This window comes from Microcebus murinus, chromosome 7, assembly GCF_040939455.1.
Source record: "Microcebus murinus isolate Inina chromosome 7, M.murinus_Inina_mat1.0, whole genome shotgun sequence".
NCBI classification, from domain to species: domain Eukaryota; kingdom Metazoa; phylum Chordata; class Mammalia; order Primates; family Cheirogaleidae; genus Microcebus; species Microcebus murinus.
Window position 1 is genome coordinate 18501946 of NC_134110.1, and position 20125 is coordinate 18522070.

The window sequence follows — 20125 nt, forward strand, 5'->3', positions numbered from 1 at the left end:
GACTTTTTAAGGGTTCTTATACTTTAACAGGCAGGGGCCATGACCCAGGGTCAGGAAGGGCAACTCTGGTCACTCTAAAGGCCGGCACAGGTGTGAGTGGTGGGAGAGCCCAGGCTCAAGGCGGGCCCTTCTCGCCACGTGGCTGTTCCTGTCCCTCCATGGAAAGGCTCTGCCTTACGGGGGCTCTTCTGGGTGCCCTGAAGTGAGCACCCTCCCCTTCCGCTTCACCCCACCGGTCCCCTCAGCAGGGCCCTGACTGCCGGGGGCCCACTGGAGGTCGGCCCCACCTTCCGATGGGACTGCGCCCCTGCCTGCCCCATGTTGTCCCTCAGCGCCAGCCACCGCATCTCTTAAGGCTGAGACAGGCTTAAAAGTCCACCACCCACAGGACTCCCGTCTGTCGTTTATTTTGTGAGCTTTGCCTTGTCGCAAACTCCACAGGCTTTTCCAAGCTGACCACGTGTGTGTGGGTCCTGCCATGGTAGCTGCCATCCCCAGCACTCAGCATCCCTCCCTTTCTAGAAGGAGATGCTCTGGTTTGGCTGGAGACACAGGTGCAGACTGATACCACAGCCACAGCCACTGCCGCCTGGCCACCTGGACTTCTGCAGCAGAGCCTGGTTACCGACCCAGAAGCCAGGACTTGGCCCAGCAGGCTTGGCTGGGAGCTGGGCAGAGAAATAGAGGCAGCTCGTCCCCTGGCCACTGTTGTCTAGAAAGGTGGAGCCCCTGTTCTGCCTCATGAAGGCTCTGCTCACCTGATTGCCAAACATTTGTGTCAAACATTACTGGTTCTTTGAAGACCCAGAAGGAGGTGCTTCAGGGCAGCCAGGCTCACTTCTCCAGTCTGGCCAAGAGCTAGGACGCTCCTTAGAAAGTGCTAGTTTGATCAGATCCCTAATGGCTGCTGTCTTCCTAGTGCTGGAGATTCCAGAAAAGACACAGGCGGGAAAGGAGGGCAGGGGGTGGAAGTGGGTTGGTGCCGTTACAGGGGGCTGCTGGGAGGGTGGGCTCAGGCCCTGGGGGTGTCTGGGGACAGGCTGGCAGGGAGTAGGGGAGGGAGACAGGAGGTGCTGAGGGGCCAAGCTGAAGCATGTCCGGCAAGAAACGGATGGTGGCACGTTGTAAGCGCGTGGGTGCGCTTCTCAAGAGGAAGGATTTCTTGAAGGGATTGTAGGAAGAGAGAGCAGGATCCATTGGGAGGAGCGTCAATTGGGTTATCTAGGCCTGTCTGCAAACTGATGCATTGTACTTGGGGTGTAATGAGGCTGAAATGGAAAAGGCACTTGTGCAAAACTCGCTCAGATGTGTGCAGACCCCTTCTCAGATGAGGAGGCTCACGGAGACTACGGCCATGAGTCCGCACAGTGCTCCCTGTGGGCTCAGCAGCTACACTGTCCGCCCGGCCACCACCTTACGTGCACTTCTGTTGCTTGGTTATTGACGTTCTGGGCCCTAGATACACACCAGCCTCTGCACTGGTCACAAATGCCCCCGATCCACCTGTATGCCCTCTCTGATACGCTGGCACCATGCAAAGCATCTGGTGAGGGGCAGTGAGTGTGTCCAGCAGGCCTCAGGCCCAACCTGGTTCTGCCACCTCCCAGCTGGGAGACTCAGGGCAAGTCACTTCGCCACTCTGTTCCACAGTCCTCACCTGTGACATGGCGACAGACAATGCCACCCCATAACTGGACCAGGGATGCCCTGGGTCTGCAGGGTGGGTTTGCCCATGGTGGGGGGGCTTCCATTTCCAGGGTCCTAGAACTGACCCCAGACAGATGGACCGGAGGGGGTGGAAGCACCGTGGCAGTGAAACTAGACAGACCGCACGCTCCTGGTCACAGCAGCTGGGAGGTGGCAGCAACCCAAGTGTCCATTGACGGACGGTGGATGAACACAATGAGGTCTGTACACAGCGGACTAGTCTTCAGCCTCGCAGAGACTCTGACACAGGCTACAACAAGGAGGGACCTGGAGGACATTATGCTGAGCGAAATAAACCAGTCAAGAGAGGATAGGTACTGAATGGCTCCACTTATACAAGGTCCCTAGAGCAGTCAGACTCACAGAGACAGAAAGCAGAACGGCGGGTGCCAGGGCCTGGGGTCAGGGACAGGGGCCGTTAGTGTTTTGTGGGTGCAGAGTTTCAGTTTGGGAAGATGAAAAAGTTCCGGAGAAGGATGGTGGTGGCGGCTGCACAATAGTGTGAGTGTGCTTGATGCCACTGAACTGCGCACTTGAAAATGATCCAGATGTTACGTTTCATGTTATGTGTGTTTCACCACAATTATTTAAGAGAAAAAAAAATGAAAACAAAAACAAGAAAAACAGACGTCCTAGGAGAGTTGAACAGCTAGGGTCTGGGATAAGGTTATTGTCCAGTGGGTTAGAGAGGCACAGATGTACCTGTCACACACACACACACACACACACACACACGCACACACAACTGTGTGGAGCTCCCTCCCCCCACCTCCCACACTCTAGCACCCAGACTTATGTCTACTGCCCCAGGGCTGGGACATATTTCATTTGACATTAAACTCTGCCACTGCCACAGGGAATGTTTCTGTAGTAGGCAGAAAACCGCAGCGGGTCCACACAAGAGCTGACAAATGCCATTTCCTAGCCTGGCGTCCTCCACCACCCCACTGTGGTCACCATGTGGTCAGGCCCTGTGAAGGCTGAGGGGACTCCCCATTCATTGCCTGGCCAGCTCCCAGGACACAAGTTCCCCTGTGGCTGCCCCAGGCCAGCAGGAGCCAGGGCCTGAGGGCCCAGCGAGGGCAGGAGGGGACTCATGAGAGCTTCACTAGGCATGGGGGCCAGCAAGGCCTGAGAGAAGTGACACCCAATAAAGAGCCCCAATACTGCAGGGCCGGGGGGCAGTGGGAGCCCACGGGTGCCAGGCCAGGCCCCTCTGGTGAGGCCAGGTGGGCTGAAAGCTGAGGTTCAAGAGTCTTGGGGCCACCAGTCCCATCCTGAGCACACTGTGGGGACTTGCACTGGGGTGGCCTGAACGTTCCCTCAGACCTCCTGAATGTTCTCCCAAGATCACCCCTCCCTGGAGGTCCCAGCTGAGTGGCGGAGCCCGTGGTGTTCCTCAGCCTGGCAGATGGACAGACACGGCCTGGGGCAGTGCGGCAGCTGCCTGGCAGAGGCGGCAGTTGCTGCGGAAATCACAGGGGCAGGCGCAGAGGACGGGGACAGCATCTGACGACTTGAAAGCCCCAGCGTTTCTTGCCAGGACGCAGAGCCAGGCAGAGATTATGACTGATTTGTTCAGCCACCTGCGTGCCATTTTCTGGGTCACTGGGGAGACTGACCGTAATGAGGACAAAGCCATGCAGATTCATTTGCTTCGTGTAAAACCCTCCCTGGCACACTCAGGGTGAGCTGCCAGGTACCAGGAGAAAGCCCCTGGGAGCCACCCTGTGCCCCACCTCTCGGCGGCCAGCACCCCCTGGCAGCCGTGAGCACGGGCCTCGAGGAGGTCTGATCCCGCCCCCCACGCAGAGGCTGGACCACAGCGCGTCAGCGGGCAGGGCTGCATCCCAGGACCCTCCTCACCCACAGTGGCACCTGCAAGCCACCCCTCGAGTTCACAGACACTGGCTGGGTCCTCATGATCGCCTGGAACTCAGAGCCCAGGCCTGGGGCAGAGGCACCAAGAAATGGATGTCGTCGGACTCTCGCATCTGGCCACCCTGGCGATTGTCTACAGAGCTGGGAATCACCCCCGCCCCCACCCCCCACTCCAGGCCCCGCACAGCCTAGGTCTGCTGCTACCTGAACCTGCCCCCAGCATTCTGAGAAGCCCCTGCCCGCCCCACTGCCTCAGCCTCCTGCACCCCGCAGAAAGGAGAGTGCCCTGTCGCTGCCACCTGTCACTCTCCCCAGGCTGTGCTCCGCCCCCCACCCCACTCGCTGCCCTGGTCTCCGGGAGGCAGGCTCAGGGCCCTGCACCCAGGCGCCTCAAGGCTTCTCTCGGCTGGTGACCCCTTCCTTTCCCACTCGCTTTAATTTAGCCCTCACAAAGCACAAGCCACAGCAGCCCCCGTTCCTCGTCTTTTTTCCCCCACCTGCTTCCCCTCCAGTCCTCTGCATGGCCTTACTGCTGTGTGACCTGGGGCAGGTCACGAAACCTCTCTGTGCCCCAGCTACCTCACCAGTCCCCACACTCCTCCTAGGGCTGTAGTTTGGGGGAGGGGGACAGAAAGGCGGTGTCAGGCCTATTCTGGGCAGGGCTGTGCTCACAGGCACCAAGAACCCAGCCTGTGGGCCACCACGTGGCAGGGAAAGCCAGCCCCTCCTGTAGGGCTCAGTGTGACGGAGCCATAGATGAGCAGCATTTTACAGCACAGCCCACCCACCCAGGCCCGCCGGCCCCTCATCTGGGTGGGGGTACCGGAACAGGACCGCCAGCTCCCCGGTACCACCCAGGAAGAAAGGATGTGTGGTCACAAGGCTGCTTAGCAGGGCAGGGGCAGCCCTGGGGACACCCACGCAGAGACACTGGGGTGCAGGGTCACCGAGTCAGTCCTTGTCTTTCTCCACTGACCAGGGCCAGGGTGGGACGCCCACGGGCCCTGGTGACAAGCCACTGTCAGGGGCAGCTCAGCAGGCCCTCCCAGCCCGTCCACATGGCACTCATGGTGGCTGCAGACATGGGCCTAGCAGATTTCCTGCAGAGCCCCTAAATTAGTGGGGTGGCTGCTTGTGCCCAGGTCACGTGTATGCAGAGCGGCCCAGCAGGGTGGGACCAAGCCAGACAGCAATTGGCCTAGACAGAAATCCCAATGGGACGCACGCAACTTGTCTGGGCACCTGTGTGTGGGTTCAGCCGCCACGGGGCCTTCCTCCTGGGCAGAGGGTGCAGGACCAGGGGTCCTCCTTGGACATCTTGGTATGCCGTATGGATTTTCTCAATCTTTACAACCACCTTGTGAGGGGAATCCCGGTGCGGATAAGTGACTTGCCCAGGGTCACGCAGCCAGGAAGGTGTGGCTGACACTGGCTAGATGCCCCGGACCCTCTTGGTCCTGGGCACCAGCTGAACCCCTTCCCCAGACTCCTCTGTGTTTTGTGGGGTGTGCGACTGAGGTGTTTGGCTAGTGAAATGTGTGCAGAAATGACAAAGGGTCACTTCTGGCCCTGGTCCCGAAAACCTCTGCAGGGTCTTCTAAGCTGTCTGTGTCTTCCTCAGTGCCAGCCACACACAGAGCACCTGGCACAGGCCTCTAAACCCCGAGAGGGCAGGGCCTGGGTCCTTGAGTGGCTTGTGGAGCAAGGCAGCCTGCACCCCAAATTAGACTGTGGCATATGTGACCAATAAACTCTCAGCATACTGACCCTGGGGAGCATTTGCTACAGCAGCAAATGTGTCCTAACACAGAAGGGACAGCAAAGGGGCTTAAGCCCAAGCCCTGTGACACAATCCAGGACCTGTGTACCCTACCACACTGCTTTGCCAGATGACAATAGGGAAAATTGTGCCTCATTTGTAGTTATCTTTCTAGAATGTTCCCCCATTACCTTTCCACTGTGGCTGAGCACACACATCTTCCCCCCACGCCTCCACACCACTCCCAACCCATCCCACAGTCTCTCTCCCCGTTGCCACTTTCATACTCAGGGCTGGTTTAAACAGTTTGCGGTATTGCTGGCCCTTTCCTTTTGTACCCATTTAGTGGCCACATCTCTGCCCTCTGGGACCTTTGTGGGAGGAAGAACCTAGGAAACGGAGCTCACACCGGCCAGACACAGGTTAGAGGGTGGGAACTCTGCACTGAAGATCTCCGGCCCGGGGAACAGGCACGGCTTTATGGGCAGACCAGCACTCACTCGAGCCCAGCTCACAGCCTCCAGGGAGCCCTCCAGCCTCCTTAGCACCTGGCACAGAGCCTGATTCAGGGCAGGTACTTCATAAACATCTGCCAACCGGCCGAGTGAGTGAGTGAGTGAATGAGTAAATTAATGAATGAACCAATGGGTGAATGAGTTTGCTGAGCTCAGTGAGTCTGATGCCACAACTGGTTGTGTGTGCAGGCTACAGTGGCTGGCGAAGCCTGCTGACCCTCTCTCCATGCAAGGGACAGCCACCATGGGGACAATGGGGTGCCGGCAGGCCTTGGGGGACCCAATCCATGGTCATACCCTGACCCTCCCTTTCCACCCAGGACCTGCCCAGGGAGCCGCTGAAAGCTCCTACCCTGTATGTCCTGGCTGCTGGCCGCTGTGCCCACTGCCAGGTCCTGCCCACCAGACAGGAGCTACTTCCTGGACCCAGACCCTCCCCGGGGTGGAGGCGGCCCAGGGCAGGGAGGATGGACTCACGATTCCATTCTGCACGCTGAAGCCCAGCTGGTACTTGAGGTCTGGCCGCTTGATGAGGACAGTGGTGACTGGGGGACAGCTGACGATATTGAGCTTCACCTGCGTCTGGTTCTTCAGGCCCTGCAGAGCACGGGGACAGGAGTCGCAGGCTGAGCCTTGGACGTCGCCTCACAGGCACAGCTGAGGATGAGTCGGGAGGGCAGGACGGAGCCCAGGTACAGCGGGAACGTGCCCTGGGTGAGGCAGGCAGTCACCTCTCGACCTCACTGTCCTCTCTGTGCAGAGGGACGAGCATCACCCTGACCCTTATGAGAGCTACTGGGTATCGGGGAAGGCAGCGTGTGCTGTGGCCCACCATGATCCGGGGCACCCTCTGCCCTGGGCAACAACCAGCCACTCCAGGGGCCAGAAGCCAGGCTCCAAGTGTGGCAGAGAAGAACCAATGCACCTGGCACTGGGGTCACCCTCAGGAGTTTGAGGGAGGGGCTGTCATCATGCTGAATGCAGGAGAACTTCCTACGGAAGAACCTGGGGACACCTTCCTCAAAACCAAATGCCCTTCAATGATGATGACTCCAGGGCAGTTCCACCCCAGTGGAACTCAGTGAGGGGGCAGGACGTAGAAGGCTCTGGTGGCTGCACCAAGACAGGCCAGCCTGGAGCCAGGGGTGCCACTGTCAGCAGGCACCCTAGGCCCCAGTTCTGGGGTCAGGTTGGGGTGAGCAGGCAGGGAGGAGTCCAAGCCTCAGCACGGCTGCAGCTTGCAGCTCTCCCCTCTGGCAGGTCAGGCCCCGCCGGACACCGTGGATACTGCCTGGAGACGGGGTCACCCCACACACATAGCCCGTCGGAGCTCCTGGGAGCCCGTTCATGGGATGTTCTGGGCTGGGGATGCCTTTCCTCTCTCAAGCCAAATAAGAGAGGAGGGAGGTGCTTCCTCCAGCACCAAAACCACAGTAGGCTGGGGAGGGGACCACACATGGGTCACAGGAGCCGCCACCAACAGGCAGAGCCCGATGTCTGGAGACTGCTCCCCTGGCATGGCCAGGTGTGAATGCCCCCACCCCACCTGCTGTGACCCCTCTGCCTGACCCCCTCCAGGGACAGGCAGCTGAGCACCTCCCAAAGCTGCAAGCTCATGGATCAGACGGTCAGGGTGGCCTCCCTCACTTAAGGCAACCTGCGTCCCAGCACTCGATCCAGGTAGGGTGACCTGCCCTCCCAGTCTGCCAGGGCTGAAGTGGCTGCGTGGAAGTGGGACTTTCAGTGTTAACCTTGGGAAGTCCCACAGGTCTTCAGCCCCTTGCTGGGGCCAGCGTGGCCCAGCCCTGGGCTAAGTGAGAAGCCCGGAGCAGCCTAGGTCCGTCCTCCTCTGGTCTCAGCCCTGTGGTTCAGTCTTGGGTTTAAATTTTGACTCTGTCACCAACCCGTCCCCAGGTGGATTTCTCATGGGTCAAGGGGGATGACAGTACAGTGAGGACACAGGGAGGCGGGCCGGGGTGACCACCGGCAGAGGGCCCAGCACACCCACCTTGATGATGCCTTGGCAGGTGGCGAGGGGCAGCCCCACCAGGCTGGTGCCGTTGATGGACATGATCTGGTCCCCGATGCTCAGCTTCCCCGAGCGCGCAGCGGGGCCGCCGTTCATCATGTTGGCCAGGATGACCGTGGGCAGGATGGAGCCCCAGCCCGACTCCACGACCACCACACCCAGGATCTCGCCCTTGTGCTTCTCCAGCTGCAGCTGCGAGGGGACCGGCAGCGTGAGAGGGGTCCGGGTGGGGGGCGGGGCCTCTGCCAAGCACCCACGGAGGCGGGAGTTCAAACCTGGCCCCGTGGGTCCCACCCTGCCCTGGCACCCAAGGCCAGCTCAGCCCAGCCTGCAGCCCAACCCTCAGCCTCACCCCTCGCTGGCTCCCAAGCCTTCCCGGGGCCCTGCAATCCTGGCAACCTGGAGGCAGACTCCATCCCCTCCCAGACGCCCAGCATGGCGTCCCCCAGCCCAAGCATGGCTGCAGTGTCCTAGGTGCACGCTGCCAAACCCACGAAAGCCACAGGAATGTTCTCAGACTCCAGGACCCATACCCTCCCCCCCGGGCTTGTCTAGAAAAGTCCTTCTATTTTTATCTTATCTCAAGGGTCACTGTCTCAGAAAACTGCCTGCCATGCATTCCCTCACTCACGCACAACCTGACAGAATCATTCAGTCATTCAACAAACAGTCGAGGTATACGGTCCATCCCCAGGGTATTTGTGCCTCTGTCCTGGAAGAACTTTGCAAAGATCCCTGAGGGCAGATGCTGGCACCTGCTCCCCCCTGCCAGAGCACCCAAGGCCCCTGTTTCACAGCTGCCACATGCTTTGCAGAACTGTCTCCCAGGTGCTAAGCACATGCAGATGGTAACAGCCCTGAAAGGCACATTTTCAGGGTCATCAAAACTGATTATAATCAGCTTCTTTGTGACAAACACCTCATTTCACACACCAGTGCTCGGCTGGAAGGCAGGAGCAGGACACCCGGGCTGTGGGAGGGCAGCAGCCTGCGTGTGCATGTGGCCCGGGCAGGCTCGCTCTGCAGGAGCCCGGCTTGCGGGGCAGAAGCCGGCGGCATGCGGCTTCCCCACAGCGGCCTCACCTCCTTGCAGTTCTCCGAGTTTGAGAAGTGGATGAGGTCGTCGTTGTACATCTCCTGGGTGTTGATGATGTCGCTGTACTCCTTCTGGCTCAGGTCCTCGGGGTTGATGCCGTTGGCCCGCAGGAACTCCTGGTAGGCCACGCTGAAGGCCTGGCCGATGGACTGCGCGATGAGCTGCGCCTGCGGGAAGGGCAGACCCGCTGGGCACGGGCAGGCGGCCGGCTCTGGCCCACGCCCTGCTGCCCCCCAGCTGCCATCAAGGGGGTTCTGCACGGGCACCCTCAGCAAGCCTCAGCTCAACAGACAGAGCATAGGCGAAAAGGCGGCTTCGCCTTCAATTCCTTTCTCACTCTACACGTGGCGGGGCTGACGTGTTGCAAAGGAACACGCACGTGCAAGAGCCGGCTGGGCCGGATCAGAAGCCCGGGGCACGGAGGCCCTTCCATGAACAGCTGCCGGTTCTGGGCTGAACTGTCCTCCCAAACCCGGCCCGAGACAGTTAATAGGAAGCACTCATCCGTGCTTTTGCCTTTCCCACGCCCAGCATCTTGGCAGCGGGCGGACCTGGCTGGAGGAGCTGGGCCCGGGAACTGCCAGGTGGCCCCGCCCGCCCAGATACGGGTGGGGCTTGGTGGGGAGCCTGGCTGGTGGCAGCGCAGCCCAGGGGCAGCAGGGCCTCTGGGATGGTGGAGGGAGTGGGGGTGATAGGGTGGTAGGGACCTGCTCCACCCCAACTGAGATCTCAGGATTTGGGGACACAGTGTCCCCCAAGCCTCTGGTTCTGTCCACACGCCTACACCGGATGGAGGTCACCTATCTGGGAAGGGTGGTCTGCAAGCATGGGATCCCTTCACCACAAGCCTAAAGCCCAGCTTGGACTACACGCCACCCTTGGCTCCAAAACTTTGGTTTTTTTTGGACACCCCTCTCCCCCACCTTCCCTCGGCCTACATCATCCCCCCACCCCATGGAGGCTCCTGGGAAGAAGCCCAAGAGAGCTGGGTCCTGCAGGAACATGTGCTTCCTTTGGGCACAATCCCAAAGCCATTGGTGTATTGCTGCCAGCTACTGTCTCCCACTTCCCCTTTGCCCTGCATCCTGCCCTCCTCCTGCCAGCACTGGGGCCGGCTGGAGAGCTTGCTCTGCTCTCCCAGTCCCTACCCCTGCTTCAGGCCAGGAGCCCTACCCAGGCCCCAGCTGCAGGGTGGGTGCCACTGGGGCTGGGCATGGGGGTGGCCAGTGCTTAGAGGAAGCCTCCTGCAGGTGCGGCTGGCAGGCTCTGGGCAGGGACTGCCGTACCCAGCATGTACACCATGTGGCTGTGGGCCCCAGACAGCTGAGCTCCATTCTACAGCGCAGGCCACTGTGTCCCCAGGGCCACCTTCTGTGTCCTTCCGGGTACTCCACAGTCCTCTCAGCCCCTGCACTCACCCCGGTAGCACACCTGGATGGAGCCTCCACCAGATCCTCCTCTCTGGGGAGCTGCCCGGGGCTCTCATGCTCCGTCGGCAGGTTCTTGCCTTCCTCCTTCAAGGACCCCTTGGAGCCTCATTACCACCCCTCCAACTGTGCTCGCAGCCTTGCCTCCCACTGAGTTGAGAAAATCAAGGCCACAGTGGCATCCCCTGACCTTAAGCTCTGCCACACCCATCCACGTCAGTCGGCACCTTGGAAGCTCCTCCTTCTCTCCTTGGCGACTTTCACACACGCTGGCTGTCCACCCTCTGCCCCCGGGCCTGCCCGGGGCCTCGCACCGCCCAGCACTGGCGGCCCACCCCCCATGCCAGGTCTCTAAGATGTCCTCAAACCCGCTGTCACACACAAATGCCTGTCCAGGTTTCCAGAAGTCTCTCTCTAACGGTGGAAAGGGTATGTGTGTACGTCATTTAAATGTCCTCTCCTGTGAATCTGCCATGGCGTCAAAGCATTTCAGATGGACTTCAACTCAGGAAGAAGATGACTGCCCCTGCCCACAGGTTTGAACTCCATCTTCAAACTCAGTTTCGATGCCATATTTTGTGAGCGTGAACATCCTGGGACCCTTCCCTGCAGCCCAGGTCCCTGAAACACCCTCAAGTCCTTATGTGAACCAGCATGCCCTGGCCGAGTGGCCATAGGCCATACAAAAACATTTCACTCTGGCAACAGCAGCAAGGGTGGGGCAGCTACAGCCTCCATGGTGGGCCCTGGGGGAGATCGGCTGGAGGGGTCAGTCCCTCTTCCGAGCTACCCCTTGGCACCAGCCACTCCCCCTCTCCCTCTCCAGGTTCATAAAGGTGCCCTTCTCCCCCTCAAGGAAGCAGGGTTCATGATCTTCCAGTGACTCTTTGGCATTCTAAACTTCAGAATTATTTTTTAACTTGTTATGACGTGAAGTGCCACATTCGAAGGCAGAGCTAAGCCGCAGGCGCAGATGAGCCTCTCTTCCCAGAACCCTGGCATGCAAAATGTGCATTTTAGTAACAGAAAAAAATTACACAAAGATTGACTTTATTCTAAGGGAGAAAAATGTTTTGTAAAAGGATTTCTTCAAATGGATAGCTCCCCTGGTATATTTAATGAAGCCTCGATTTATATAAATAGCTCTAGAAAAATCTATTTCATGAAGTGAAATAAGCTGTGTTTATTATCTTTGCAAACTCAGAGTGTGCGAAGCAGCACTGATTCCACTAGAAACGCCGAAAACGGCACAGGGAATTTAGGGAATTTCTACCTTATGGCGCTTTGCACGGAGCCTGGGGGCCTGGAGCCTCGCGGGGTGCAGGGTGTGGCCTGCCCAGAGGGGAGTGTCAGGCCGTGGGTCTACTTACGTCCTCTGACTCGAACACGTGGCAGATCATCTTGTACTGCTTCTTCCCCTCCTGGGCCCCGGGCGTGGTCTCGATGCAATCTTGAGAGGCTGAGCGGGGCATGCGGCGCCTGGCCATCAGCACCACGATGTTCCCGATGTCGGCGATGTAGGAGATGGTGCGCAAGGCGTGGTCCATCATGGTCTCCTTTCGGGAGAGGGAGACAGGCCCACATCAGGGAACATCACAGGGACATGCCATGAAAACACTCCAGGGCTTTACAGCCGTCAGGCTGCTGACATTTGGGGCCAGATCCTTCTCTATGGGGAGGGAGTTAGGAGCAGCCTTGGCCTCTACCCATGAGATGCCAGTGGCATCTCCCCCTTCCCAAGTAAGACAACAAGGAGTATCCTCAGCTGTTGCCAAATGTCCCCTCGGGGGCAAAACCACCCCGGTTGAGAACCACGGCTCTAGTGGACAGAGCGTTAGGGGTGGCGATTCATGGTCAAAGTCACTCTGCCCTCACTTCAGCCCCAGTTCCAAAAGGGGACTCTGCCGACACTCAGGGAGGCATGATGCGAGGGTGGGTTACCCGTCCCCACAGGAGGACGAGCAGGAGCTGGCGTGAGGCGAAGCCCGTCCCCTCCCCAGTGAGAAGCCATCCGTGGTCCTGGAGAAGGGCCCCTCCCTGCAAGGCATGTGCTCTCATAGGCCCAGAGAGCAGGAGGCGAGCGTCAAGGCCACTGTTTTCCACCCAACCAGTTCCTCCCAGGGAGCCCAGGCAGCCCGGGCCAGGGTGGAGACACCGAGGCAGCATTCCTGACTCCAATCCATGGGCTTCCGTAGCCGACTTCAATTCCCTCAGCCCCTGGCAGGCCCATTACTCTTCCTGGCTTTTGTCCTCTGACAGGAATCTCCACAGAGCATCTTGCCCACGAACCCTACCTAACAAGGCTGCACACAAAGCCTTGAGAAACTAATCAGTTGGTCTTTTATGCCTTTGTCATCCTTTCACAAAAGAAAATCTGGTGTTTCTGCAACCTTCGGAGCCCTTTTCTTCCTCTCAGAATCCATTTTTGCAGCAGATAATGCTCCACCTTTGTCTCTGGGGCTGATCTATTTTCTAGTCAAGGCCCTGAGGGTGCTTCGTAACCACAAAAGTCATCTTCCAGGGAGGGACACTGGAAAGCGAAGAGTTGGGGTCGGCTCTTCGGCAACTCCTGACTTGTGGCCACTGTCAGAAACACCCGAATCAATCCTCAGGTGTGAGAAACGTGCTCTCCCCCGGCTCCCGGCTTCCGGCTCAGGTCAGCGGCAGAGCCATCCTCCTCGCAGACAGAGGGTGCCTACCAACATGGCCTCCATCCTCTCTCCAGCCCTGACTGGCCACTTCAGCCTCCACAGTCTCTCTCCCCTGTTCCCACCTCTCCAGCTCCTCTGCCAGCATTTTAATTTTTCAGTCAAACCAATTTCCTGTCACAATCTTTCTTCCAGTTCATCCTAAATAGTGTCTCAGAGCAAGTTCAGGAACTACCAATAGCTGCCCATGATCAGGCAAGTCACCCCAAACATTTCAGCTGGGCACGCAGGCCACCCCTCATTGCAGAACCTTCCTAACTGCCAGGACTTGTCCTCGCCCTTGCCCTGGCCAACAGAGACTCCCATGGTGGCCCGAAGCCCACCTGGGTCCTGTGCTTGCATGGTTGGTCTTTAGGGAGCATCATCTCACCCTGCCACCCCACCCACCCTGCCTGACCTTCCCTCTTGGCAGCCACCCTCCCCCGGTGGCCAGGGCGAGGCTTCCAGGTGGTTCTGATGAGGAGGATCCTGCCTCTCTCCATCACGGCTGCCACTGTGTTCCCCTGAGCACACAGACAGCCAGGGGTGTCCCGTCCACCCTCCCAGATGGTGGGCTCCTAGGGAGCAGGGCACATCTGTTTCTCCCGCCAGCCCCAACTCCCAGTGACCCGGCGGGGGCTCTGAATCAGCAGGTGAACTCAGTCAACACCACAAGCAATGACTCGGGCACCAGCTATTCCTCTGGCAAGAAAAGTCGGCAACATTTCCACCACGAACAGGAACACAGAGGCGACTCTACCAGGCTCATCTCCTGCCAGTGCTCACAAACACGAGTTCTCTCTCCCGCCTCGGTCTGCCGTGTCTCTCCACAGCAGGCCAGAGGCCTCACAGGCGGTGGTGGTTTTGTCACCATCCATCCCCCAACACATGGCAGAGCTACTCCCTGCAAAGCAGATCCAGGATGGAGGCCACCACCTCACTCCTCCCCAGTCCTGGCACCAAGCCCGCTGAGCAGGTGGGGTGGGCACAGGAGGGAAGTGGACGCCATGTCAGGACACACCTATATGTGGCTGCGGCCAGCATACCTAGGGGAAGGGGCACCAGCTGACGGAGCTGCCTCTGTTAAAGAACAAGGAGTCCCCTACCCTCATTTCTGGAGAAATAAGTGCCCCAGGGATTGCTGAAGACCCGGGTTTGTGAATTGTTCCACCTCAAATCCAAATTCTTAGCAGCCTGTCACTGGGAAAGCCTGAGCAGAGCACAAAAGAAAGCTCTGAGGTTGCCTGCTCCAAGGCTCCAGAACATTCCCGTCTGCAGAGACCCGGTAGGCCACGGGCATCTCCAGCAGCCACAGGGAGCATCTCTCACAGGCCCTCCAGGCCAAACCTGTGAAGGTGGGAGCCCAGCCAGCCCCTGCAAAGCGCAAGGGCCCAGAGAAGCCACGGGACGGAGGAGGATGACAGGAAAGGGCCCGCCCGTGTCCTCCAGAGGACAACAGAGCCTCAGCCCTGAGTGGCAATGGGGAAATGCCCTTGAAGTGCACAGGCTGTAACACATGGGCGCGCCTGGCCGGCAGCCCCAGATGCTGGGACAGGGCCTGAGAACCGACGTTAACAAAGCTGGGCTGCGAGGAAAACAATCATCCAAAGAGTTGTCAGGGACAGTCAAAACTGGCAGCACGGCCCTGTTCTGGAGAGTGTCTGCCACCCTGGCCTTGGAGGGCAGAGGACCCCAGGCACCGACCCTGGGGGCATCTGCGTGGCATCCCTGAACCACAACGCTCCTGGCCCGAGGAACAGGAAGTCCGTCCTTATCGAGTGCCCGTCTTGAAACAGCAGGCAAAAGGAAATTGAGAGCTCTGCCTCTGTCCCCGCCCATGAACTGACGCCTCTGTTCCTAGTTATACCAGTGGCTTTAATTTGCACGCCTTGTTCAGAATGCAAAGACCTAGAAGGGAGGAGGGAGGGAGGGGAGAGGTGTGAGCCGTGCTTGGGGCTAGGCTAGGAGCTTCCTCTACACGGCATCCAGCAGAGGAGTTAGCCCCTGTCCCATGTGAAAGAGCAACTGAGGGCTCAGAGACATCCAGCAACTTGTCTAAGGCCACACAGCTCATAAGGATGGAGTCCATCTTTATTCCCAGGCTCATCTTCCCACCCCTGGGTGGTGGCGCTTTCTGTGAGCATTGACAGGAAGAGTTGGGGTGGCAGGCCTGGCAGCCGTCCTGGGAAAGGCTCACCCTTTGCTGATGTCTGGAATGAGGATTTCAGGAGGGTTCCCACCACCTCAACTGCTGGCTGTGGTTCACTCTTCCTGTGCAAACGACGTGGTCTAGGCTGGACACCTGCTTGCTTTCTGGGAGCCTGGCACTTTGGTACATGCCAGGCAGAGGTGCCTATGCAACCAGCCCCAGTAAAGACCTCGGGCACTGAGTCCCCACAAGCTTCCCTGGTAGACAATACTTCGCCTGTGCTGTCACAACTCCTTGCTTGGGCAGTCGGTGTGTCCTGTGTGACTCTTCGGGGAGAGGACTCTGGTTTTCCCCCGGCCTCAGCCCCAGGCCCCGGTTCCTGTGCCGATTCTGCGCACTAGACTGTGAGAAACCTCAGCCGTGAGCACGCTGAGTGCTGTGAGACCTCCGGCAAGTCATCGAGCCTGGGGTGTCCTGGGACCACTGCACAGGTGGGTGATGAGGGATACAGCTAGAGGGGTGCGGGGGATCTCGTCCAGACAGTTTGCCCACAAAAGATCAGGAAACAAAGCCCAAGTCTGTGAAGTGTCACAAGCCTGACCCCTAACCTGTGCCTCTCCGATTTTTCACCAAGTACACGGTTCCCAGAGGGGTGGGGGGCGTCAGAGGGGGCAGGACACAAAGACCAGTGCCTGGACGCAGGGGGCAGACGTGAGGAGGCAGGTGAGCCACGGCGCCCACATCGGGACGAGCTGAGGGCTGCGATGGTGGGTGGGCAACACGGCGCTGGGCGTGGGAGTGGGTCATGGCGTGAGCCAGGCACTGGGCCCCATCTCCTGTCTCCAGACGTCGGGACCCCCGGGAGTGGGAGATGAGGGGAAGGGCTCTGGGCTCCCAGCAGACCTTCCACTCACCTCCCAGCCAGTGGGCCCTGGGGGCGACACCAGCACCTGCGGCCTGCTACACTCCCTGCTCCTCCCGAGGCCCAGGGCCGTGGGCCGTGCGTGTGGCTGGGGAGCTGGGACGAGAAAAGCACGCTGACGCTGGGGGGACGAGGGTGAGGCACGGACTGAGGAGTTCACACGCTTACCTGTGTGTCCGCATTCAAAACCTTGATCCTCTGGGTGGAGATGAAGAGGTCCACTTCCGTCAGCGTCTGGGCGTCTCCCTCAGAATTCTAAGAAAGGACGGTGGATACTGTTACAAATCAGAAATGTACCTGGAATGGGCATTTCTCAAAAGAAGACATACCAGTGGCCAACAGGTACATGCTCAACATGAGTCATCAGGGAAATGCAAACCCACACCACCACGAGCTACCACCTCACGCCTGTTAGAAGGGCTGTGATCAAAAGGATAAAAGATAACAAATGTTGGGGAGGGTGTGGAGAAAAGGGACCCTGGCACATCGTGGTGGAATGTAAATTAGTGCAACCACTATGGAAAACAGCATGGAGGGGCCTCAGAAAAATGAAAATACAACTACCACATGACCCGGCACTCTGATTACTGGGCATATACCCAAAAGAAAGGAAATGAGGATGACAAAGAGATGTCCGCACTCCCGTGTCCACTGAAGCACTGTTCACAACAGCCAAGATATGGAATCAGCCTACATGTTCACAACATATGAATATATAAAGAGAATATGCAATGCAATAATGATTCAGGCTTAAAGAAGACAGAAGAAAAAAACCCTATCATTTGCAACACCATGGACAAACCCAGAGGACATTATTCATTAAGTGAAATAAGTCAAATGTAGAAAGACGAACATTATATAATCTCACTCATATGTGGAATTTTAAAAAGTTGATCTCATAGAAGTAGACAGTGGAATAGTGGTTACCAGGGGCTGGGGCTGGGGCTGGGGTGGGGAGATGTGGGTCAAAGGATATAAAACTCTGGTTAGGCAGGAGGAATAAGTTCAAAAGATCTATTGTACAACCTAGTGACTATCATTAATAATACAGTGATTGTATTCTTGAAAAATGATAAGAGAGTGAACCGTAAAGTGTTTCTGGCTTCAAAAATGGTGACATGAGGGAATGCATACGTTAATTAGCAAGATTTAGTCATTCCACAATGTACATATACTTTTAAGTATCATGTTGCACACTGTAAATACACACACAATTTTATGTGTTAATTAAAAAAAAAAAAAACCTCGAAGGAAGGCCTGGCAATTTTATTAATCACCCTGAGTCCACATAGATGGAAATGCTACTCCAAGTGGAGCAGCCTCAGAAACCTAAGAGCATGCCGCGGGTAGCCTCGTGGCTCAGCGTGAGTTCTCCAGGCAGCCTGAGGCAGGCACAGAAGGGCGAGACCGGAAGGGGACCCGGACGCCTGGGTCTTAGGGTACCGCCCCTCCCACCAGCAGCGAACAGGGCTGCTCTGGCTGAGCCATGTCCATTTCCGTGAAGGCACAGGGTCTGTGGGCTCAGGCTACATTCCCTGGATTTGGGACTCCAAGAATCCCAGGGAAAGGGGGAAGACATTTTCAAAGAAGCTGGATTAAAATGTCAGCATTTCCTTCTGATTTAAACAGCCATGGTCATGTTGACCCCTGTAACCTTGGCCCTGAGGGGATTCAGCTCGGGACTGGCCTGGGCACTGCCCTCACAGCGACACAGCGAGGCCAGGAAGAGATGCCACACAAATGACCCTAATTTGTCACCCCCACTGCAGAACACTCGGAATACAGCTGTGACAGATGTTTTGCGGACTGTCCTGGAAGCCGAGTGGACGACTCAGGGTCTGACCCAAACCAGGACAGCCTTTAATTGGTTTTTACGTTTGCAAGACCCCGAATTACCACTGCGCAGCAGCGACGAAACACACGTGCTACGGGTTTGCCCACCGAGGTGAGAGATTCTTTGTGGTCGCCAGGGAGCCCACCATGGCATATCTTCCATTTCAAAACAGCAGAAACTGTGATTTAATTACTCACTAGAAAATCTAAAATAGAAAATCTCCCTGCTGACAATTTCCTCACGAATTCTGCATTGCAGAGAGGCCCCGTGTTGTAATAATAAATTCGCATTTTGGCTCAGTTTGCCAGGGAAGAGGTCTTTTGGGGCTTTCGATCTAACCACAGGGTGACACTGCTTTTAGCTACTTAGAAAGAACAGAGTGCAACACAACCCAGCTGAAAAACAGTCTACGGGACCAGGGAGGAATTTTTTCTCTGTTTTTAAAAATCGAGTTATATTCAACATCACCATGCTTTTAAAGGTCACATTCTGGGATTGCAGCTCAAATCCCTCCGGATTTTAAGTAGGTCGAGCCAGAAGTAAGTTAGGAAAGTTGTAGGTGGACTCTGGCATGAGCGGTAATTGTGGAGGGAACTCGAGCAGTTTAACACACTTGACTTGAGACAAGGAGCGCCCTGACACTGGCCCGGCTCAACTAGAGGGTAAACGACAGAGACGAAACGCAGTCGCTACCAGAGAAGGGGAAAGGTCACCATTGTCACCCTTGGTGGAGGAAGGGAGGGTGTCAACAGCATGGATCCTACAGAGGGACACCAGAGAGCAGGGTGAGCCACGCACGTCTGGGGGACAGGCCCGTGACCCTACAGCCACCAGTGGCGGTGGGCAGAGGCAGCTCTCCACCAGGACTGTGCTTGCTCCTGGGTCCCACTTGCCTGTCCTCACTCGCCTCCCCAGCTGTGGGCAGCCCGGAAAAGGGGCTCTCAGCAATGACACCGAGCATCTCGCAGCCCAGAAAGGAAGAACCACCCTGGGTCACATGTACTCAGCTGGCCCCTGGCTGGCCGCCCAGCTGTGTCTGCCTGTGCCCGATCCCTCCAGACGCAGGTGGTGACTCTGTAGGATTTCTGGACCTGCAGACCCCAGAGGCAGGCTGTGGTCCGCAAGGACGCCTGCTCCAGCTAGACAGGGGGGCTCCAGGGGAGAGCCCCTCTTCTTTGGGGGAAGCACACCCCAACTGCAGGGTTGCAGTGCCAGGCCCATTCTGCTTCTCCTGAAGGCACCCAGAGGGAAGTCAGCCTGGGCAGAGGAAGAAGAGTGTGGCCCTTCTTCTCCTGTGGCTGAAGGGGAATCACAGGAGACACCGCCGGGCTAGGGCAAATGTCATGAGCCACAGCAGTTTCACTGCAGGGGGAAGGGAGCCCTCAGATGGGGTCCTCTGGCCACGGTGCCAGAAAATGGCATTACTGCAAGCTGGGGAGGGAGGACCGGGTCTCTTGCTGTTTAAACAGAAGGAAACAGTGGGCAACGAGCCAGTGCCGAGTCTCCACGGGCTTGTCCCAGGCCTCAATATCGAGCATTTTGACATTTTCCGTATGAGCAGGACAGTTAGAAAATCTCCAGCATTTACTAAATGACCAGGTTGACAAACCAATGACTAACTGTCAACCCAATTTTTTAAGGTCTGCCCGTGCTCCAAAGACTACTTTCAACAGAGAAAGCACCTCATGGGCAAACTGAGCTACTTGTCCTGCTGATTCGGTAAATTAATACTGCTCAGGAGGCCCAGGCCCCAGACCCATCACACTGTGACACGAAATGCCACCTTTAAAAGTGTCCACATAAAACATCGTGGCACGAGCCATGCACCAGTACAAAGAGATGCTAAGAAAGACGGGGAGAGAAGAGAACTATGACATTCTTCTGTAAATGGGTGGTTAAAAAAATGAACTCTCTGCGGCTTCATTCACAAAAGCCTGATATTCACCTACACAGGGAAGACAAAGAACCGCTTTGCAACCTCATCTGGATGCTGAATAGACCCTACCCCACCCCACTGCTCGGACAAGCCACAGACACACAAGTGATCGCCGCTGTTCCAGGGCCACACGGTCCTACACACCGCTTTTTTCTTGATCTTAGCAGCCTTCTGCATCCTCTG

General features: G+C 57.5%; 1 protein-coding gene across 7 annotated transcripts in view; it reads right to left on the reverse strand.

Annotated features, from left to right (window-relative positions):
* The window catches only part of APBA2 (amyloid beta precursor protein binding family A member 2), a 217462-nt gene that overhangs the window by 3704 nt on the left and 193633 nt on the right, over window positions 1-20125 (reverse strand). For 6 of the 7 annotated variants that reach the window (XM_012764602.2, XM_012764605.2, XM_012764600.2 and 3 more), the window contains exons 7-12: window positions 20087-20122; window positions 16341-16427; window positions 11785-11970; window positions 8975-9154; window positions 7871-8083; window positions 6340-6459 (exon numbers count right to left, since the gene is read on the reverse strand). In XM_012764602.2, coding sequence (XP_012620056.1) covers window positions 6340-6459; window positions 7871-8083; window positions 8975-9154; window positions 11785-11970; window positions 16341-16427; window positions 20087-20122 — 822 coding nt within the window. The remainder of the gene's footprint in view (window positions 1-6339; window positions 6460-7870; window positions 8084-8974; window positions 9155-11784; window positions 11971-16340; window positions 16428-20086; window positions 20123-20125) is intronic. The other variant, XM_012764607.3, reaches the window with a different exon arrangement.